We start from the raw sequence: 22560 nt of genomic DNA, 5'->3' as shown, positions 1-22560 counted from the left end.
CTAAAGGAAGCTGTAATGGAAACTCTGTGCATATCCACCCCCCTCCCCCCGCTGCCAGGGGTGGGTTTTCTCTTTTTATTGGAGACACTGCAATAAGTGTTATGTTTATTGGTATGTGGCAGAATTAAACAATTTGCAGTTTTACATGCCTTTACACTGTCCATGTGTTTTAAAGATGAGTTTCAACAGTAGTCAGTGCATACTGAGCTCTACTTTGCTCCAGTTCTCATTTCACGGCAGCATCTCCAAGAGGCTGAAGCACCGAGTGCGTTTAGCGCAATGGCACAGCTCACGGTAACGCGCTGCTGGAGTCGTAACAGCGAGGGGCTGCCGGGGTGTCCACGTGCGCAGAACGAGGGCTGTGGTCAAAGGTCAAAGTGTATGACAGGTGTCGTCATGTGCCACGTTCTAGTACTTTCCACAAGGAGGTCCAGACCTTCCAGAATCAACCGGAATTGTCATGAACATCAAGTGTCGGTTTTTCTACTGGGACAAATTGAAACACTTCACTCTGCATGAGAAGTGTTTTGTAGAGAAAAAGTGTCACTATTGTCCCGAACTTGTTTCAGCTCAAAGTTTTTGCACGGTGACAGATGAAACGAGTTCTAGAAGATGAGCACAAGTGTCTTGCTGGTGTCCGGAAGATTTTCAAACGGCCGCTCGGACCTCCTGGCGCCACGGCTGCGGAAAAGCATGTTGAATTTCTACCGTCTCCTACCGGGTTCGGTGGCCGGTTCGTCTCGACTCGTCTCGTCTTTCTCTCTTCATGCATTTAAAGGAATTCTTTTTGCTGTACCACTATTTTACTAGTGCTTCTTACCCATGCGGGGGCTCCGAAACGCACCTAAGTGCTCATGAGCCCACGGTGCAATACGTTATCCTTCCCCTTCTTATTACCATCCGTTTCAAAGGTAAAAACATCCAACGGATTCCTGACCCCCAATGCGACTGACTCCCATTTATGGTAAAATATCACCAAACTCTCTTCAAACCCCCAATGGACTCATCCCAGGGGTGACGATACATTCATTTTTTTTATTCAAGCTTTTCTCCACAGCAAGGTGCAGCTGTGACTTTACAGCGTTACACCGGTAAGTGACCGGCTCACACGTATGGAAGAGAAGAGTGCCCAATGGAAATGATCGCGGTAAAACTACGAAAGAGTCAGGATGAACTGAATACAGTCAGTCTTCCGTATTTAACACTGTTGTGCTGCATTGTTACCTTGTCCGCATTGTGTCACCTGTACCTGTAACACATGCGTCAACCACCATTTCTGGACAGAAACGTCTTTCTCGACTTCTGCTGACGCTCCGGTGGCGCACAGGACAGAGTGTGGAAATGGCTGTTTTCTTAGGAACAAGGGGACATGATGGGCTGCGTCAACATGCCTCCCATGTTGTCTCGCACTCTACGTGCTTGTCTCTCCCAGAATTTTCATTTCTGAGCCCTTTTTTGTCCTGCTTCTGCAAAACACAAAACAGCTTTTTTTCTTTTTCCTGCCTGTGTAATAAAGACATGAGGACATCGCTCTTCGTACCGCACTTTGTTTGGTTGGACGTACTACAATTATTGGTTACCATCAGCAGGAATGTCAGTGTTGAAGCAGGACTTGAGATAAAAACAAACACAGAAAAGACAAATTATTTCATGTTCTTATTTGATATCTATTTAGATGCTGTGGATTGTAAAAATACATGTAAACCCCCCCCAGATCTGACCATTTGTACCATTCCTAGTTCATGTTCATGCTAAAAATGATCAACTACACTATTGTACGTAATTAGAATGTTCAAGGGCACGTGTGTGTGTGTGTGTGTGTGTGTGTGTGTGGGGGGTCTTTCCAGGTGGTAAAGGTGCAGATTTCTGCTTGTGCAAAATATTCAGTCTCGTTTACACTCTTTCTATTCTTTAGCTAAAAATGTTAATGTAAATAAAATTTCATATAGTAGATAGAATGAACATATTAAAAAAACTTTAATCCAAGTAAATGAAAAGTATGTACAAACAAAATCAAATTTACAGGACATTTTGTCTAATTCCTAATGACTCGTATAATTTTAACATGTATGTACGGCCTTTGAAAACACCCCTTTTATAAAAGCATCAATAGCCGAACAGAACATGTGACCAGTGATGTATTTTGTGATGTAACACAGCAAAGCCAGAGTGATACTGTGAAAAGGACATTAAACACACATCAGGGTGAAGAACGGAGGTTTGGCGATGACACGCAGAGCAAGCGAGCCGTGTTTCTGGGCGACTCTTACTGTGAAGTGAGTCGCTCTTCTCGTCAATGTCACTTTTGGGTTTTTTCTGCACTCTGTGCCGTTCCTTTCTCTTCTCCACAGTCCAAAGAGCTGAGCACCACTTCTAACTTGTTGAGATAGCCCTTGTCTGGGTAGCCATTCCTACAGCAGGAGGGGAACAGAAACAGATCTTCACATGGATGCAGCACACTTTATGCTGTGAGGTAAAAATCCCGGCGCCAGGACAACCGCATCCTTCCGGATCCGTCGTTCCCGAAACGTCTGTCCAGCAAGCGCTTAAATACCACATTTCAGACTCACTGCAGCGTGCACTCACCTGGACACGCCTCCATCCGTGCTGGTCTTGTGCGGGATGCTCCCCCAGACCACCCTGCCCGCTGAGACGACGAAGGTCCGACCGCAAGCGAAGGCTTTCTGCAACAGCGGCAGCAGCTTCCGTGTTCGTTCGTTGAACGGAAGGAAGGCCTCAAACTTGCCCCCTTGGAAAGAGGCCCCTGGATTGGGATCGTGCTCCTATTTCAAAGTGAAGAACATGTCACTGCACAGCTATACACGTGTAGAATGAATTCATCAGAAAACCGTCTAAAGAAATGGTCTCCTAATACACACTTGCGTGTGTGTGGTTAACTTTTGTCTCGCTGTCTTACTAACAGACCAAATAGACTCTTTCACGTGTTTGTCTGTTTGTTATCGACAACCAGGATCCCAGTGCAGGGTCATGGTGCTTTGAAGCCTATCCCAGAAGCAAAGGGCTGGAAGCAGGGTACCCCCTGGACGGGACCCCAGCCCATCACACAGCAATCACACACACACTACAGGAAATTTACATTCACCAGTTCACCTGAAACACACCTGTGGGAAGAAACCCACGCAGACATGGGGAGAACATGCAAACTCTACACAGGCTGAGAGGATTCAAAACCGCAATTAAACCTGCAGCCCAGGAGCGGCGAGCAGTGATACCTGCTGCACTGCCGTTGTACCCAACTGTATATGCGACGCTTCCAAAATCGGCAGATTTTCATAAGTGTGAAACAGCAAGACTAAGACTGCAAACTCGAACCTGGGAGCTCCTGACAAGAAACTGATTCTGGGTATGAGTCAATGGAAACGCGTGTAGCTTACCCCCTGGATGCCACTAGGAATAACGTAGGTAATCTTGAGTGTCAGGTCCTTTGGGTGTCCAGGCAAGCTGAAGGACATCTCGCTGAAGAACGCGTTGCCCTTTATGCCCCGGGGCTCATGCCCCTGGTTGCAGACTGAACAGGAGGAATGGGCTTGGGCCAAGCACTTCGGGCAAACCGTGACACCGCACGCTGTCCTGCTCACCGAAGGTCCGCTTACACCGCAACCACACGTCTGCCTCTCGCTTTCTTGTGGCATCCGGCTGTAGGCACTGGAGTCCAGCTGTTTGGAGTCTTCCCCTACTTGTGTCTTTTGATTCTTTGGATCAACAGAGGAATGTCTGTGGAGGCTTTTAGCCCTTGAGTTGCTCTCTTTTGGCATCACAGGCTTCCGAGTGCTGTAGTCAAAGATCAGTAGGGACACTGGTGCACTAGGTGACGTGGTGCTCCAGTTCGGTCTATGTGCTTTGAGTAGGGAAATGTCGCTCTTGAGGCTCTCCCAGTCTGAGCTACCGGCCGTTCCACGAGGAAACTTCCAACCCGCATCATTTCTCATTACTAACTGGCTGCTTTGCTCCCCTCTGGGTCCTGAGCAAAGTTCAGTTGAGTCACTTTTCTCAGCACTCTCCTTCACTTTGCTGCCCTGTTTTTGTTTACTTTCTCTCTCTATCTCTTCGGCACCCTTGGAACTCTCTACAGTGATGTTACTATTGTGTTGGACGACACATCCATCTACAGAGTTATAACTCTGCGAGGTGCTGATCAGGTTCTTTGTAAAATCCGATGGTTCCTGGAAGGGCTGCTGGATCTGAGACTTCTTGGGAAGCGCAATCATAGAGTAGTTATCTTTGCTAAGGGCTCCCTCCTCATCCCTTTTCTCTTTCTCCACTTTGTGCTGGAAGTCCTCCCTCAGACACAAGTACACTTCATCGCAGGATTGCTTTGGCCCCAAAATATGAACAGTCTTTGATTTTGACACAATTTTCACCTTCGGAAACCTTCTCCTCAGATCTTCACAACGCTCCTCCAAGGTTTTGTCCTTAGGGTCCTTTATGCCCAGCTTCACTAGAGGGAACTCCTTTACGAAAACCCCAGACACCAGCTTTGTTACTTCCTGCTGGCATACACTCAGTTTTTCTGCGTCTGGCCCGCTGAGCTGAAGGGTGATGTTATTATCGGAGAGGATTTCTTTAATCTCCACGGAAGGTTTCAGGTCCTCCAACCATTTGCTGTTGCCATCCTTGATATAGATCCACGTAGCAGTTGGAACCACCATCTCCACACTATAAAGTTCCCGTTTACTCACACTGGCATTAAAGGTGTGGGTGGCGTCTTGCTTCGTCTTCGCTGGAAGATTCCGAGGGACTTCCTTTTCCTTATCGCTGTGCTTGGGCCTCACGAGCCCGGAAAAGCTGTTGCTCCGTCTCAACGTGCTTTGGGAGCCCAACTTTGGTGGGGATGTTGCAGTAGTTAGGGAAGTTCTATCCACAAGCAGATCACTGTGCAAGTTCTTCTGTGCACTGGCAAAGTGCTTGTTTTTACTGGGCAACACGGTACTGGTTGACATCAAGCTCCGGAGGGCAGTGCTTTCCGTGGAGTTGGTTCTTTTGAAGATGTCCTGCCCTCTGGCAGTTCCCACTCCAACAGCCCCTGGACCAAAGAGCAGCCCAGTGCCAAGCCTCAGCCCGCTGTTCACGCTGCTCATTGACGGTCTGACTTGTGTGTCATCGAGCAAGGACCTCAGCCTGTCCTCCCCAACGGTTTCCTTATTATCTTCCCTGAAATGTGTCCTGTCCGCCTCCGTCTTTCGCAGCCTGTTCTCACTGTCGTCCGGCACTCTGCACAGAGAGACAGGTGTGGACGTGGAGAAGAGTGTGTCCCTGAGCTGCTGTGCCTCGGGCTCCCTGTGACTAACACCCCCCTGCGTCAGGCCCTCTGTCCCTTTCACGTCCAGGAAGAACTGCTTAGCTTCGGAGACGTCGCTGCCGCTGCCGACAAGGTAGACGTTCATCTCGTCATCGCTGATCATCAGTCTGGGCAGGCGCCGCTGCAGGACCTCCAAGGCTGCCTTGAAGCCACTCCTGGGAACAAGCTCCTTGGGCAGCTGCTCTTTGCGCAGCTGGGCCTCCATCTCTTGGTACAGCTGGGCCAGTTCGCTGTGCACCTGCTGCATGTGCTCCAGCGGTCGCCTCGCGCCTCCCACCAGTCCCTCTGCGGCCTTCAGGTAGAGGGTGGTGACGTCTTGCGCCGTGACATCCACCACCTCCACAGGGTGTCGGCTCAGGATGCGCTCGTACTCGTCTCTGCGGTGCTGCTGCAGGTAGCGGAAGATGTCCGAGTCCAGGGCCAGGGAGTAGTCTTCGAAGGGGGTACCTGCTGCCACCTCCCATCCCCCACAATCCTCCAGGGCCAAGTCTGTGGCACTGTGGCGGTGATTCCTTTCTAAGTGACCTTGACCTGAATTTCCAACCCCGAGGCCAGGTGCCCTTCCTGAGCTTCTGGCCTTTAGCTGCCATTCGCTGCTACCAGTGGAGTGCGCATCCCGACCGAGACTCTTCTTACTCACGAACGAGGGCCCAGAGACTGTGGCATCTGTCCTAGGTGCGTCACAGGTCCTGGAGGACTCTGGTTCCAGACTAGCCAGCAGCTGGGTGATGAGCGCCTGGATCTCAGAGAACCGTCCCTTTAGGGTGCAAAGGTCTTCCAGAGGGCTGAAGCTGAAGTGCACACGAGGGAAGCTCTGCTGGGCGCCACACAGGGTCTCCTTTGCCGAGGGCAGCTGGCTGCAGTCCACGGTGAGCTCAGAACATACAAACACCTGGTGCAGTGGCAGAGGGAGGAGGCAGAGAAAGCAGAAAAGGCAGCAAATTACTTCCATGAAGTAAGAACAAAAACACTGAGGTTAGGCAGTAACATAGTAATACAATACAGCTGTGACGTCTCCTGGGACCACAACACAGAGCAAATGTAACTCCTTTTATATGTATACAGGCAGTCCCCGAGTTACGAACGAGTTCCACGTCCTCAATCTGTCTTTAAGTCGGATTTTGACGCAAGTCGGAAAAGTTAGGTACGGCGGGTATCTAACGTCATTTTGTCAAACGTTTGTCTTAGTATATCGTGTACCTTTCTATACATAAAAACATTAAAGAAACACTTGGGATACACCGAAACATCTTTAATATAACAATACAATAATAATAATAATAATAATAAATGTAACTACAGTATTTATAACAGAGACATAAAAAGAGATAATAATAAATGTTACTAATACGATGATGAACAGAGGACACGGAGGAGGCTGGACCCAAGTGCAGGATCGTTTATTCAGAATCAAAGGACTAGGCGTGTTCTTGTGGTTGGGAATGGGCATATGGGCATATGGTCGGTCGGTTGATCGGCGAACTGAACAGAGGCGAGGATCTGAAATCGTCGAAGACACATGGAACAGGACGGGGGAACAATGAGGGATGGGACTTTAGCAAAGGGGGGGGGGGGGGGGGGGCTGTCTGGAGTGAGATTCCACAACTGGGAAGAAATGTCTTTTGTAGCTGAGCACTCTCAGAGAGAGCGAGAGAGAGGGAAAGAAAGAGGGACAGTGTGTGCGCGTGCAAAAAGTTAAAGAAACTTATTGTTCGCTTTTCCATTGTTTGCTGGCGTTTTACATTTCGCTTTATTATTTCCACTTTAGTGTCAATCGTGATCCCTTCCTTTCTCTTGGATGCATCATCACCATCACTTGCATCACATTTACACTTTGGTGCTATGGTAAGGGGGTAAAAACAGAAAATTAAAGCCAAATACAGTAACACAAGACACTGTTAATGGTAAAAGAAGGTAGTCTGTCCTACCTCGGGCTCACGCGTCCCGCCCACGAGCTGATCGACTGCTGTAGACGCGCAATGTTTTGATGCGCGTTGCAAAATAACACCCATTTGTTATGGACCATTGTATGTACAGAAACTCAAATTTTTAATATAATAGGCTTAATTATGAAGTTTTCATTTGATTGTTACTTGAGGGTTGACAAAAAAAAATCAACTTCCGATTAGTAAGGAGGTTGTTCGTAAGTATGGGTTGTATGTAAGTCGGACGTTTGTAACTCGGGAACTGCCTATAATAACTTATATATAACTTATCCTTCAACGATCATATTCCACATGTGTCCTGTTGCGAACACATTCCTTCTCACACAAAGCAAAAATCTAGAATCTGAAGAAACACTCCAGTGGTGCAAAGAAAGACATTTTTTTTTTGTCTGTGTACCTCATCTGGGTCCACTTTCTTGTGGGACAAGCAGACCGTGACTTCGTACGTCTCGTCGTCCACTCTCAAGATGTGCTTCCCACGCTGGGCTACCCTCTGGGCCACTGTGTCAGAAATTTACATGTGTTAATTTATCTGATGCTTTTCTCCAAAGCGACTTACACTGTTATTTGTTCCTTACACTCATTTAGCCATTTGTAGAGCTCTGTAATTTTACTGCACTAATCTAGGGTAAGCACCTTGCTTAAAGGTCCCACAGCTGGGATGCGAACCTGTGACCTTTGGGTCCGAAGGCAGCAGCTCAAACCACTACGCTATCAGCTGCCCCGGATCTTACGCTATACTACACTTTTTAACTCCAGCGCCCCAGAATAATCCCGCGTTAAACGACAGATGTAAAAATAATACTTGATGCGGAAAGCGACCCAATTACACGCTGGAGGTGAGACCGGCGTTGTTCTGCATTCCTCGTGTCCTGCCTGGGCGTCGAAAACAGGACCTACTGGGGCAAGTGTCACACATCGACTCCTCTGCGGGGACAGCGTATCACAGGTGCCTCCGGTACTTTCCGAGGAACACGAGCGCAGGGTCCGAGCGCCGGAAACGCATCGCTCTCCGTTTCTCGCTCGACCCGACGACCTACTGACCCTCGCTTTCCTCGAAGGTGACGAGCGCAGATCCGGCGCCACCCTCGGAGACGCGGACCGAGCTGATCTCCCCTCCTCCGTTCCTCTTCCTCAGGAAGTGGATGAACAGCTTGTCGGTGAGTCTCTGCTCCTCGACGTCCGTGGGCAAACCGCTCACCCTCACCGTCCGGCCCCCTTCCATGTTGGACGCTCTGGGGTCATCGGGGACACGTCACAGCGAGAGAGACATAAAGTGTGTGTGTGTGTGTGTGTGTGTGTGTGTGTGTGTGTGTGTGTGCTTCACATATGGTCAACAGAGCCTCGCTACTCCTCAGTACTTTTTTCCATGACAACGTTACCATCGGCATCGTAACTGGACAAGGTTCAGATCCACAAGTAAATAGAAGGAACAGTTGGACTCAGGAGTGTGAACGTGGTGTCCAGTGCGTGCGCACGCGCGCACACACACACACACACAAACACACACACACACTTCCCATGAGCCTACAGGTGCTGTACCCGAAACACTATACCTGAGACACGGGCGCGCGGAAAAGCTCTGCCGAGAAAAAACTCGCGCCTCATGATGATTATGACATTATTAGGCCGCACAAACACCGCACTTTTTATTTCGCATCGAAATACGACTCTTACATGTCACACATTCGGCGACTTTTTCAAGCAATAACTCGGCGCGGCGCTCGCGCAGCTCGTGTTTTACCTTTTATTTCCTTGTCGGATGGAGGGCGGCTCGCGCACACCGACATTTTCAAGAAACAGAAAGTAAAAGGGGCCGCTCGGTCGTGCGCGCGCTCGTCGTGACGTCGCTCCGACACCAGGGGGCGCCGCGAGCGGAAGGCAGCGGAGGCGAAGCGAGCTCGCGGCCAAAGTGTCGCTTCGCGCCAAAATGGCATCTTCGCCCTCGGCGCCTGTTGGACTCGGAGCTGCAGTTAAATAAAGCGACGTAAACTACGTACAGTACAATGCAGTATAGTGCCGTCAAATACAGTAAAAGTGCAATCAAACATTCAGTTCATTTACCGACTGTGCGGTATAATACAGTAAAGTATACCGTTTCTCACAAGTACCCAATGTCATGCCATTCCGTTAAACCGAAATATTGTTTCACCAATAGTTACGGGGTAAATTATATGTTCTCTGTTTCAATTCTGTACAATTCTTCAGTGTTTCGCTTGGAGCCACGAAAAGCTACAGAGCGAAAGATTGCGGTAAAACAAAGTAGTGGACGAGTACCACTTTCACGGGGCCCTTCTCAGAGTGACCGTGGTACAAAGAGGGTAAATCACACCAGGGGAGCGGAGAGTTTTCAGGCTCTACATGTCCAAGTGTAAAAGTGTAACCTTGTGGTAAAAGCCACGAGCAGGACTCATTCACTACCACTAAAGTGCTGTATGTGCACAGTAATGTAAAGGGGAGTAAAAGGGAAGTTTGTAAGAAATTACTATTTTTATCACATTAATGCAATGATCAGTAAAGTTTCTTATTATTATTTAACAGACACCTTTGCATCAGGTGAGTTGGAACATTACATTTGTGTACTAGGCAACATGCAATTACTGACCATTTGGTGTTTTCTGAATATATAGACACTTTGAGAGTTGTACCATCAGGCAGAGGATCTCAGAAACTAAGCTTTCATCCAAGTCTTTCTCCTGTCTGGGATTTTTATGATCAATCACATAAGGAACATTGTTCATATTTATGGAATAAATTGGTCAACAATTGGAGTTAATTGCCCTTCCTTCATTTATCTGACACTTTTCTCCATAGCAGCTGACAATGTTAAGCCAACTACAATTATGTATCCATTGATACAGCTAAGACCAATTGAGGGTCAATACCTTCCTACAGTTGGAGGGGGAGTTGAACCTGCAACCTTAGGGGCCAAAGGCAGCAGCTTTAACCACTTCACTTTGTGGAAAGAAGTTGTTTTTCCTTTCAATTATTTTTATTTTGTTTTGATTTTAATGTTGTTCAAAGTGCCTAAAATGTCACGGTCCCCTCAGTATTCCTATCAGGCTGAGTTCTAACTGTGGTATCTTGCAAACTATCTGTGTGTCAACATCTAAAGCTCTTTGCTTGCTGTTAAATTACTCCAAGTTGTTCATCACTCTGGGGGGGAAACGCTCATCTGCTAAGTGAATGCATGTAAGTGTAATGCACTACAATATTGCTGTGTCTGAGACTTTTTCAGAACCTCACCTATTAAATAGAGGGCTGTCAGTAGGCTATTATTAAATTTTAATATATTGTGGGGCAGTGGTCAAAAGACTTTTGGATTTACAAAAAAAAAAAAATCAATTTACAAAAAGATTGTTTTGTTCGTAAATTGAGTAGTTCGTGCATAATTCTCAAAATATAACACTACACTGACAGAATTATCATTATGATATTTGCCAATACATCTAACCCAATGATCATAGCGTAGACGGGAAAGAAAAAAAATCTATTTGAACAATATACGCTACACTAATGTTTAAATTAAAATACACTGTTAATTAAAACTGTACATTAATGCACAAAAACAAAAAATATTCCTTTACAAATGAACTGAAGAAATACTCAGGACGTTACGGCAAGGGACACAAAAACTACAAATTCCAGCATCCTCAGTGTGGTTCAATTGAGCCAATGGAAAAAGCCAATATTACAACCCCTGTCAGACATGCGCAGTGCATTCCTGCACGTGCTTGCTGTCACTGTCTGGGGATCAGTTTGGTGGAGGTCACGGCGAGGGGTCTGAAGCTGACGGTGAAAGTGAGTGGTTTGGTAATTCTGTAACAGAAAAAAAGTAACATTTCACAGTAAATGTTGTGTTTGTTAGGTGCTCGTTTGTTGTGAATGTATTTTATCCTGAAAATATGTGCGTGTTAGCAATTAGTGAGGATGCCAAGTAGTGCTAGCACGTTAGCTGGCTTTTACCGCGGCAGTCGTGTGTGTGTGATGGAAAGTTCTGGAAATGTCTTCTTGTGAGGGAAAACACCCGTGTTTTGCTCTCCGAGACCACTGTCTGTTCCTAAGTGAACTAGATGTGTGTTGGTACAGAATATGGGACAAACAGACAAAAACATGCCATGCATGCCGCATGCGGTGTGAGGCGAGTAGGCCGCAGCGCTCCCCCCCCCGCCCGCTCTCGCTCTAGTCTGGGACCCTGCAGCACCCGGCGCCCGCGTCCTCAATCCCCTTCGTTGACTTTTTTACATATTTTCCACACGTTAACGTTTATCCTCAGCAGATTTTTGCACTACTAAGACTGTAGCTCGAGCGCTAACTTTAAAAGTGTTGCTGCAGGTGCTGAGGTGGTGGAGGACAAACACACAACGGACAACCCGTCACGTGTCACTGTGTGCGAGTCATGTTGTATCCTGTGGTTCGTTCTTCGTACTAAAGGTGCTCATTTGTCATCTTCCCAATGTCACATGGATATGAATGTAGGGTCATTCCGAGCTCCTTCCCACCTGGAAGGCAGTGAACCCCGGGGGACATGCTTGGCAGTCTGTCAGTGGATGTCGCTCTTCATCCTTTTGGGGACCCTGGGGGCTACAGCTCATTTCACCCTGTGCTCTGATCATGTTGTCCACACAGGACTTGTGACACCTAGCCATGGCAAAGCTTTTTGAGTCCATAGGGAAGTTGGGTCTGGCTCTGGCCATTGGCGGAGGCGTGGTGAATTCTGCGCTTTACAATGGTGAGTTTTCAATGTAACACTGCTATCCTCGCAGCATTGCTGCTCTTGTCTGACTCAGTTATAACCTGGTATGACTTGCTTAACTAGTATACTGGTTAGAGCTGCTGCATTCGGACCCAAAGGTCACAGATTCAAATCCCAACTCCGAAGTACTTACCCTAAACTGCTGCAGTAAAAAAAAAAAAAAAAAAAAAAAACTTTTCCAGCTGTATCAGTTCATTTTTATAGAGCTTTTCTCATGCAGTGACACAGAGCACTTCAACACAGGCATAAGACAAAAAAGACATTAGAACAAACAAGACAGTTGACTACAGACATCATAATATAATGCTTTTATAGAGCTATGAGTATGCCTACTAGCCATGGAGGAAAGGAACAAGTTTGTTTCAATTTTGTCATAGATACAAGTACCATGTACATGTATCATGAAAGTCTTCCTGAATGCTTCTCCACAGACTATGGGTAAGGGCGATAGAAATACTGCACAAACAAAACAGTGTCAATGACAGTAAATAACAATAGCAGCAATGACAGCAATAACAATAAATCATGGTAACAGTGGTAACAATAATGCCAGTTGACACACTCCCAGCTGAAAGCCAAGGGAGAAAAAAACCTCTGGGGTTCCAAGTGTCAGTGGCTGCCACCCCCCACCCGTCCTGGGCATTCAAGATTAAATAAGACTTCTAAGCCAGTTTACAAGTAATAATGATATCTTTGCTGTATGATAGCTTGATTTCCCAGTTCAGCATGGTACGTCTCATCCACCTTGGCAGTTAGTCATCATCTTCAGTCGGCATGGGGTGCGTCTGTGACCGCCGGCTGGCCTCCTCAGGTCTTATTGTGGGGAGACAATGCTCAACAAGAAGAAACTGTTAGTGATCTGTAACTTAAGCAAATTTAATATGTTTTGGTGTAGAGGTGGGAAAAACAAACACAGCTAAGTGGAGTTATATTTCGAGGTGAAATACCTGAGTAAATGGGTAAATAATTGTAAGTCACTTTGGAGAAAAGCATCAGCTAAATTAAATAACTGTGTAAGTATGCAAATGAATGCATATCCAGAACACAAACAACTGAAAGATTTCCATCAGTACCTGTTGTTTTTTGTGCCCTTACTGCTTCAATCTGACTGCCCCAAATTAACATTAATTTACAATAGAAGTCTATAAAAGCAGCAGGTAGTAGATTTGAGAGAACCAAATGATCCGCAAGCATCTACTTAATACTCTTTCTAAATACTAAATCTCTATATTTTCGATATGTCAAGTAATAATTGTCCAGGTCCATACAGGGAGTTGTTGTTTATCTTTTTTTGGAATGTTTTACCTGTTCTTAATATGTACATTTCTTATTGAATGTGTTCCAGTGGATGCTGGCCATCGGGCTGTGATTTTTGACAGGTTCCGGGGGGTGCAGGACACAGTGATAGATGAGGGAACCCACTTCGTCATTCCTTGGGTTCAAAAGCCCATCATCTTCGACTGCCGCTCACGCCCCCGCAACGTGCCTGTCATCACAGGCAGCAAAGGTACGCTGTCTTTCAGGTGTGGCTCTAGTGTGTGTGTGTGTGTGTGTGTGTGTGAGAGAGAGATTCCTTTGTCAAAATTTATTATCAGGGAGATTGCACATTTATTTCACTGGTCATTCTATACTCCAAGTGTCCTTCCTCACTAACACTTTTTACTTTCTAAGTTTCCCGGTTAATTTGCTATTCAAGTCTTGGATGCGGTTTATTTTTTATTTATTTTAAATAAAAAGTGAATTTAAAATAACCAGGACTTTTATTAGCTGACCAAATCAAAGCGATATATAAAGATCAGGTCATATATAATGCAGGTGTTGGATGGAGCTTTCACCTACGATAGTCCCATGCTGTGATTTGGGTGTGAGGTTGCAAAGATAAATACAACAAGCTTTAACTAAAAAAATCTCTCCTATATAAACAGTTTTTCCAAAGTCACCCACACATTTCTTTGTGCTCATGACTCAATTGTACTTTCACTTGCAGATTTGCAGAATGTGAACATCACGCTGCGCATCCTCTTCCGGCCGATGGCCAGCCAGCTGCCCCGCATCTTCACCAGCATTGGAGAAGATTATGATGAGAGGGTGCTGCCTTCCATAACCACAGAGGTCCTCAAGTCTGTGGTGGTGAGTGGACACATGACAGAGTCTGGAAATCACTGCAGAAAAATGGGTGAAGTGTGTGGTTGAGTCTGTCTGTACAGCTGCTGATATGAAGATAGCTATTATTGGGTCTTGTCTGCATTAAATATTGATGACAATTATACACACTGCATCTTGCCAAATGCAGTGCTGTATATTGTTGTGGTTGCAAGTGCGATGGTGGCTCTAATAGAACTTTATATTTCTTGCTTTTGATTGAGTACATTGATATGTGGAATGAAATGGTAAGTGTATGGCATTTGGGGAAAAAAACAAATGTGATTAATGTGCCTTGTGTGTTTCAAAGGCGAGGTTTGATGCTGGCGAACTTATTACACAAAGAGAACTCGTGTCCAGGCAAGTGAGTGAGGACCTGACTGAAAGAGCGTCCACCTTCGGTCTGATCTTGGATGATGTCTCACTGGTACCTTTTAATTCACTACTACTTAACTGTAGTGTGTGTGTGTGTGTGTGTGTGTGTGTGTGTGTGTGTGTGTGTAAAAATTAGTATGACCAGTTCAAGTGCATTTGGCTCCCCTTCACAGTGATGGCTTTTCACTACAGACTCACCTGACATTTGGGAAGGAGTTCACGGAGGCTGTGGAGATGAAGCAGGTGGCCCAGCAGGAGGCTGAGAGAGCACGATTTGTTGTGGAGAAGGTAAAACTGTGTAACTGTCTCAGTTGGGATGCACAGAGTTCTGTCCTACAACTCCTTTGTAACTGTAAAGCCACTTTTACCACCAAGTCACACTTGGCAAAAAGTTATAGTAATATGAAAATTCCTCTGTTTACTTAGAGGTTAGATTCAAAAGAAACCTCATGTTGCTATAATAAATAAAATAAGATTTTATTACCTTTTCATCTTTGAGCTGCAATTTGAAATTACTACAAATAGATATGCATAATCTGAGGCTTGGCATTTTGAAGTAGGTGCCCAACGAGTGCCTGAGTTTGTGTACCACCACACCGCAGTGCGTTTTCTGTGTCTCTGTGTGGGATCAGGCATGTCGTGTTACACCACATCTCTGCAGACACTATAGCTGCTTCTTCTTGAATCCAGCTGATGTAACAGGTGTCTGGTTAGTTGACGTCAGCCTGTTATCTGTTACAGTACATTAGGTAACAAAATTCACAGTTGACACGGATACGCTGCTAATAGCTGTAATCCAAATGTATCTCCCCCCCCCCAGGCCGAGCAGCAGAAACAGGCGGCCATCATCTCTGCCGAGGGCGACTCCCAGGCTGCCCTGCTCATTGCCAACTCTCTGGCCACAGCAGGTGACGGCCTGGTAGAGCTGCGCAAGCTGGAGGCCGCGGAGGACATCGCCTTCCAGCTGTCGCGTTCACGAAACATCACCTACCTGCCTTCTGGCCAGGGCACACTACTCCAGTTGCCCCAGTAGCCCTGCAGTAGTCTAAGCAGTTTGAAGGTGTATGTGTGAAGTATTGTACCATGTTTCAGTCAGAATTCCATAGTGGATAATCGATAAGATAGCGGTCATTTTCTGCCCACTTTCTCCACAAATGGGTGCACAACAATGTGAGGGTTGGGGACAGAACACAGTTGTGTGAACTGGAATATTTGCTCAATGACAAGTTCAGTTCAACCTTAGGTTTTCCACTTGTTTTGTACATTCATAAACTTTCTAAAGTCACATGGCTTTGTTGCAGTTTTCGTCTTTGTGTGTGTGAGCAAGCAAGTGCTTTGAGGTTAGCCAGCCTGGCCTGGGCATCGTCAAGCCTGGATGCAACACAAGCACTTGATAGTCGCCTCTCCTGATTGTTGCTTTGCTCTTTCTCATCATCTTTCATCTGCAGTTACATGTATAATTTATGAAATGTCCTTGATTGAATGTACAGGAAATGCTGACTCCACCCAGTGGGAACACATATCTATAGCTTTTTCGCAAGAGATGGAACTTCATATTCTTTAGTTTCTCAGTCCTTTCTGGTTCAGTTCCCCAATCCTCAAAAGTGCAATGTTTGCACTCTGCAAGAAAGACACCTGGAGCAGCAGGGAAGCATATTTCCCAGCTGCTCTGCAGAGATGTTCGCAGTGTCTAGCACTTGTCAGGAAGGAAATGTTTGCTCTCCTTCCACCACAAATCTCTGATCATAATAAAATATTTCTATTAAACCTCAACCTTCCTTTCTTAGTACATTTAATGCTGGGTTCTTATGCAAATATTTGAAATGTAGTAATTTGTTTGATGTTTGTGTCCACTAGAGGGCAGCGTCACACTGCTCCTGCTAACAGATCAGTGTACTGCACTTCTGTACCATAGTAAGTAGTAGATGCTCTCCTGGAGCAACAGAGATACTGTTTGTAGAGGCTCTTTATGCACAGTCGGAGGGCCTGGAATAATTTTAAAGTGTAGAGATTATTTTGCCTGCACAGATTATTTTGAACTAGGCAGCTGTAAAGCCAAGCATAGAATGATGTTGAGAATACATAGTTCTTGGGGGTAAAAAGCACAGATCTTTGTTTGGAATGTGTCTCTTCAGCTGATCAGACCCCTTTGTGCACTCTCCTTTCATTATGAACTGGTTTACATTTTAATAATGCTGATACTATACAGTATACTAATAGTACAATAACAAACGTTCGCTTATTTACACAGCACCTCAAGGGTACCAGAGCAGGAGTGGTAATCGAACCCAAGTCCTTGTCACTGCAAAGTGACTAAGAAGTAGGCTGCTGGCTGCTTTTCCTCCCCTTCCACTCCATGAGCTACAGAGATTTTCCGGCAGACGCATCTTCCTTACTCTGCACCGGTGTTGCTCTATACACTGTGTTTGAACTGTTTTCAAAGAGGTGCAGCCTGTGCTGTAAAACGCAGCCACAGTTTTACATAGAGGAAGTTTTTTCTCTGTTTCCTGTTTGTTTTTCGTTCCAGACCAACACAGCTGTGTGTGCTCCTCAACTGAGAGCTTCTGCAGGGCCCTTTCCTGCCCCGGTACGACTCGCATGCACGTGTGTGAGTTTGTGTATACGGTACGCAGTCTTGCTTTGAACATGTACTGTGCAGGGAGATTATCAGAAAAACGAGTCCTTGGAAATCAATGTTTTATTCAGCGGTTGGTTTCTATGAAACTCACCACACTGCATGTGTGTGTGTGCGCGTACGTGCGCACACGTCTAGAGATGGGGGCATCGGAGCTCAGCAGGAACGTGAAGCAGCCCCACAAGAAAGCACAGCGTCTTGCCTGAGACACATGCCGTTTGATGTGGGCAGCAGGGTAGAGCAGCCGAACCCCCCCCCCCCCCCCCCCCGCCAAGCCGGTGCAGCCCCGAACATCAGGTAAAGGCTGGGATGGAAAAGCACGGTGCTCTCGCTGTAGAAAGAGAGTGGGGTTTGGTGAAAGACACAAAAGGAGACGTTTGCGGTATGAGAGCACAGGAAGGATGCAGTGTGACTGAGCGACGAGCACTTTCTGCTCGGGGTTATATTTAGTGCACTGCAGCACTCTGGCGTGTAGCGCCCTGCTCTTTCCCCCTGTTTGTGTGTAACCTGCACACAGCTCTCGATATCGGCGACACACATCTCCGTGCGCACTGTGACCTCGGCCATGAGGACGCCGCGTTTTGCACTGATTCGTCCGGCGATTGGTTGCCAGCGCACAGTTTACGTGGTGTCTTGAGCACTAATACACCCTTTTAACGGTAGGGAAAAAGTACAAACTATGTCTAGTAGTACAGATAGTGGGTGACATGCCTTCCGGTCAATCCTGGCTCACACACACGCTTAAAAGCAGCTTTGCAAAGCACACAACATGCGGTTTGTCTGGGCTGAGCTCCAAAGGTGTTAAATCGGTTCATGTACGCTGAACAGTGTACAACGATCTCTCTGCCAGTGAGCTTTGACCACCAACCAGCAATTTTGTGCGTTTCCAGTGCCGTCCTTCTGTTGCAGGAACACACGCTCGGGATTTTTCACGCCTCCGTGTGCCACAGTGGATCATTTTGCACCTGCAATTTCTGCACCACCTTTTACCCCTTTTGCACCTGGTTTCCTGCCCATGGCTGTCGGAGGCTCATGTGTTCAAGCGATGCTCCCAGCCAGTGATGTTTCTACACCGGCAACTGTGGTTAAATGTCCGCTGAAAGAGAGGACGAATTGTATAGCTGTGGGTCACTTCCTTCACCGTTCGGCCTCTTCTCCAACAGTTGCTCCTGTCCAATCCATCCACACACACACACACACACATTGATGGAAACTGCTTGTTCCAAGCGAGGTCACAGTAAACCGAAGCCTAACCCGGCAACACAGGGCGTAAGGCCGGAGGGGGGGGGGACGCACCCAGGACGGGATGCCAGTCCGTCGCAAGGCACCCCAAGCGGGACTTGAACCCCAGACCCACCGGAGAGCAGGACCCAGCAAAATCGGCTGCGCCACCACACCCCCTCCAGTCCATCCATAGTCAATCTTTTCACGTATTGCGCTAATAACTGGAATGCTTACGTTCACTGGACACTTTTCTCCAAAGTCACTTAATATGGTAAGGTACCTGCAGTTTTTTACTTATCTGTACAGCTGGGTCATTTTACTGGAGCAATTTAGGGAGCGTAGGACTACGAGAGCTGGAGGGGGGATTCGAACCCGTGACCTTCAGATTAAAATATCAGTAAATATTGGTAAACTTTTGGCCTTTTATGGTCTTTTTCTTTTTTTTTTTAAATGTACAGCATTCGGTGCTCCCCTGCTTTGTGGTGAGGTTGTGCGTTACCACTGTGTGTGTGTGTGTGTGTGTGTAGGAGAGAGGGGATTACAGTCGTCAGTTGTTGTAACGGCACCTGTTGTCTCGCTGCTTCTCGGAGCACTGAGTGTTTTGTGAGCGTCGGCTCCTGTCGCTCACCTCAGCGGTTCAGCGGCGCCTTGTGAAGTTCTGCGGTTGTTTGTGCTTTTCAGTTTTGCTTTTGTGTTCGTAGTGAATCTCCGAACGCCTCCCTCACCTCGAACGCGCCGCTCGCCGCTGCCTTTCGGAGGAAACGGGCCTCGAGGTTTCTCTGCGAAAGGCCGGCGCTCGCGCCTTCCTGTCAGCCCCTCCCTCGAACCCGAGTTCCAGGAGTTCCCCGCTCGCGCTTCCCAGGGGTCACGCGGGGGTTCGGAGGAGAGCAGCTGAGCGGCTGGACCGGCCGTCCACGAGTCTCCGCTGATTTTCACGTCCTATCCCAGCGCCGCGCGTGTGCGCGCGCGCACAGCTCGGCTTGGGTTCAGGCGAACGAGTCAAAGTGATCGGGGCCCCATTGCTGCCGCACACATTGAAACCCCAGCGTAAGACTGGCTCTGGTTGCTTCACGCTCTTCCTCCTCTTCCCCCATGCAGTACGTCTGCAGAGGCCAAAGGCGATGATCGGTCAGAGTGCGTCTGTGTGTGTGTGTGTGTGTGTTGTACACGGTGAACACGTGTGTCAGGTAGGAGAAACGGCACATGAACTTACTGAGAAACGGAGGTGTTCGGGGAACTGCGCAAACCGCGAGGAAAGAGCTCAAAGGTTTTTTTCTTTGGATTTTTTTTATTGTCTCTCAGTCTCTACCCCCCCCCCCCGTTGGCACAGCCCTAAAGCCAAAGAAGATGAGAAGCTGCTCCGACTCACCTGAACTTCCACTAAGACACACGTCCTTCCTCTCGTCCTGACGTCACCGACCGCCACTGACCCCGTGTCCGTGTGCGGCGGCCTCTGCTGCCCCGGTTCGACCTGGGAAAAGTCGCACGTGTTGAGACGACGTGGTCATTTGGTTTATTTTGGACATACGCAGCACCGGTCGAAAGTTTGAGCACACCCGGACAGAAGAGGGACAGCGAAGGTTTCTCGCGACTGGGGGACCTGCAGCAGGACGTCGCGCCTCAGTTCCTCTTTCAGACTTGTTCACCGAAGGCTTTGCGAGGAAACGGAGAGTTTCCAGCGTTCGCCCGCCTTCGACCGGACTTCGTACGCCCCTGGCGCCATAAGTACTGCTCGGCCCCGTTTGTTCGGAGAAAGGCAGGTGTGTCGAGTCAGAGCGGAGAGCCGTGCTTCTGCTCCGCTGCCCTCGCCGGTGGCCTCAAGCTGCGCTGTTTTCCCATGAGAGGACATGGAGCAGAGCGGGAGGTGGAGAGCGTGTGTGCGCGTGCGTGCTTGTGTGTGTGTGTGTGTCCCTCAGGTGCCCGTTACGTGAACGCTGGCAAGTCCCACGAAGCGCCCTTTGAGAGCTTTGGAGGATTTTCTCCCAGAGGCGCAGGGGCCGCTGACCTTTGGTTCGCCAGCGGAACGGCCAGTCGGGGAATGCGCGCGTGTATTGACGGGCTCCCCGTACACCCGTTCCGCAAGCAGCCTCAGTGGCTCCAGTGACGAGTGGGAAAAGTTGGAGAATCGGGGGACGTCTCAGGGACACGAAGCGTGACGCTAAATAAGCAGCAGCGTCCAGAAACAAGAACCGGCCAAACAATCATTCTTCAGCGGAAAAGGTGACCGCAGCTGAAACGCCACGTTTGCACGTTCGTTTTCCGATAGGAGTCGATGCGCGCGGTTTCGGTTCGGGCCGCTCCCTTCCCATCGACCGTTTCAGCGGGGCTCGGTGCTGCCAGTGCGTGTCGGTGTTTCCCTCAAGTGCCGAAAGCGTCGTTTCGGGCCCCCCCGGAAGCAGAGCGGCCCACCCTTTATTGGACCCCGATGGTGAGACGCCTCGCCTCTTAGCGTTTGCACGTGGAGGAAATGCGACCGGGACCCGAAACCTCTGAAACGGGAGCGAGAGCGCGCGTGTTTTCCTGCAAAACGTACACTCTATGTACTTATGTATAATTCATACGCATAGCGTATGTTTAAGAATCACACGTCAACTGCAACTACGTCCCTTTCTCCTGATGTCATGAACACGTAGCACTTCTCCGAGATGTTCGTCGCTTTGGAGAAGAGCGTCCGATAAATGGATACATGTAATAAATGTTAAATGTATTCTCCATAGTGGGGGTGTGGTGGTGCAGTGGGTTGGACTGCAGTCCTGCTCTTTGGTGGGTCGGGGATTCGAGTCCCGCTTAGGGTGCCTTGCGGTGGACTGGTGTCCTGTCCTGGGTGTGTCCTCTGGCCTTATGCCCTGTGTTGCCGGGTTAGGCTCTGGTTCCCCGTGACCCCATATGGGACAAACGGTTCTGAAAGTGTGTGTGTGTATTCTCCATATATTTCATTCACAGCAGCTTTTTTTACAGCGCAGGTGTAGAGCCGATGCCCTCGGCGATCGACGTACGCAGAGCTCTGGGCGTCGGGCCTGCAGCTGCACCGCAAAAAAGTACCCTAAAGATGTATGTTGAAGCGGAAGCTCTGAAAGTTAAGAAAGCAGTGTTTCGATGTACAGGGTAAAACACAGTTAAAAGTGTTCCGTGCTGTGCTTTTACACTGTTCTCCACTTGTGCGCGTTGTGCCCTACGCTGTAGAGTCCTGTAGCAGCTGTAAGAAAACAGTTACAGTTCCTGTGATGCTCAGCAAAATGTGGGAAATTGTGGCAAAAGCTACAGTATTTTAAAAGTATTCAGCTGGAGATGTGGGGGTACAGGGCAGAGTTTACTGTAAGTGTTCGAGGTGCCATGAGGTTCAAAGGGGGGGCGGCACAGCGAGTAGCGCTGCTATCTCTCAGCGCCTGGGTGGTGTGAGAGAACGGGCTCCAGCACTTGCCCTAGCCCGAACCCTAACCCTAGCTCCGGCCAAAACCCTACCTCCAGCCATAGGCCAGCTCGGCCCCGACCCTATCTCCAGCCCTAACCCTAGGTCCCAGCTGAACTCTGGCTGCTGTGCAAGCCACAGCGCCGGCCCCGCAAAAAGCTGAAACCCTTAGCCGGGCTCCAGCACTTGCCCTAGCCCGAACCCTAACCCTAGCTCCGGCCAAAACCCTACCTCCAGCCATAGGCCAGGCTCGGGCCCCGACCCTATCTCCAGCCCTAACCCTAGGTCCCAGCTGAACTCTGGCTGCTGTGCAAGCCACAGCGCCGGCCCCGCAAAAGCTGAAACCCTTAGCCGGGCTCCAGCACTTGCCCTAGCCCGAACCCTAACCCTAGCTCCGGCCAAAACCCTACCTCCAGCCATAGGCCAGGCTCGGGCCCCGACCCTATCTCCAGCCCTAACCCTAGGTCCCAGCTGAACTCTGGCTGCTGTGCAAGCCACAGCGCCGGCCCCGCAAAAGCTGAAACCCTTAGCCGGGCTCCAGCACTTGCCCTAGCCCGAACCCTAACCCTAGCTCTGGCCAAAACCCTACCTCCAGCCATAGGCCAGGCCTCGGCCCCGACCCTATCTCCAGCCCTAACCCGAGCTCCCAGCTGAACTCTGGCTGCTGTGCAAGCCACAGCGCCGGCCCCGCAAAAAGCTGAAACCCTTAGCCGGGCTCCAGCACTTGCCCTAGCCCGAACCCTAACCCTAGCT

The 22560-nt window shown here is 48.5% G+C and overlaps 2 protein-coding genes across 3 annotated transcripts; one reads left to right on the top strand and one right to left on the bottom strand.

Annotated features, from left to right (window-relative positions):
• Positions 1 to 1958: 1958 nt before the first annotated feature.
• Positions 1959 to 9165, bottom strand: LOC108919024 (uncharacterized). Its single transcript, XM_018726726.1, has 6 exons — positions 9011 to 9165; positions 8311 to 8501; positions 7664 to 7767; positions 3396 to 6212; positions 2587 to 2783; positions 1959 to 2411 (listed from the first exon to the last, which is right to left on the bottom strand). The coding sequence occupies exons 2-6, from the start codon at positions 8489 to 8491 to the stop codon at positions 2300 to 2302; spliced, it is 3411 nt and encodes a 1136-aa protein (XP_018582242.1). The 5' UTR covers positions 8492 to 8501; positions 9011 to 9165; the 3' UTR covers positions 1959 to 2299.
• A 1827-nt stretch (positions 9166 to 10992) lies between these two features.
• On the top strand, positions 10993 to 16312 carry phb (prohibitin). 2 transcript variants are annotated; one of them, XM_029246523.1, is made up of 8 exons: positions 10993 to 11067; positions 11602 to 11700; positions 11896 to 11998; positions 13368 to 13529; positions 14010 to 14152; positions 14475 to 14591; positions 14732 to 14827; positions 15360 to 16312. In XM_029246523.1, exons 3-8 carry the CDS (start codon positions 11914 to 11916, stop codon positions 15570 to 15572), a joined length of 816 nt encoding a protein of 271 aa, XP_029102356.1. In that variant the 5' UTR covers positions 10993 to 11067; positions 11602 to 11700; positions 11896 to 11913; the 3' UTR covers positions 15573 to 16312. The 2 variants fall into 2 exon arrangements, with proteins under 2 accessions (XP_029102356.1, XP_018582154.1); XM_018726638.1 differs by lacking the exon at positions 11602 to 11700 and having other exon boundaries at positions 10996 to 11067.
• The last annotated feature ends 6248 nt before the right edge of the window (positions 16313 to 22560 follow it).

The sequence above is a fragment of the Scleropages formosus genome, chromosome 20, assembly GCF_900964775.1.
Source record: "Scleropages formosus chromosome 20, fSclFor1.1, whole genome shotgun sequence".
NCBI lineage: Eukaryota > Metazoa > Chordata > Actinopteri > Osteoglossiformes > Osteoglossidae > Scleropages > Scleropages formosus.
This window is presented reverse-complemented; position numbering and strand designations above follow the sequence as displayed.

Excerpts from the sequence above, each read along its gene's own strand:
- phb (XM_029246523.1), top strand. The coding sequence starts at position 11,914 with ATGGCAAAGCTTTTTGAGTCCATAGGGAAGTTGGGTCTGGCTCTGGCC. Across the intron at positions 11,999-13,367 it reads GAATTCTGCGCTTTACAATG|TGGATGCTGGCCATCGGGCT; the intron begins GTGAGTTTTCAA and ends AATGTGTTCCAG. Across the intron at positions 13,530-14,009 it reads TGTCATCACAGGCAGCAAAG|ATTTGCAGAATGTGAACATC; the intron begins GTACGCTGTCTT and ends TTTCACTTGCAG.
- LOC108919024 (XM_018726726.1), bottom strand. The coding sequence starts at position 8,491 with ATGGAAGGGGGCCGGACGGTGAGGGTGAGCGGTTTGCCCACGGACGTC. Across the intron at positions 2,784-3,395 it reads TTCCTAGTGGCATCCAGGGG|GAGCACGATCCCAATCCAGG; the intron begins GTAAGCTACACG and ends ACTTTGAAATAG. Across the intron at positions 2,412-2,586 it reads ACGGATGGAGGCGTGTCCAG|GAATGGCTACCCAGACAAGG; the intron begins GTGAGTGCACGC and ends CTCCTGCTGTAG.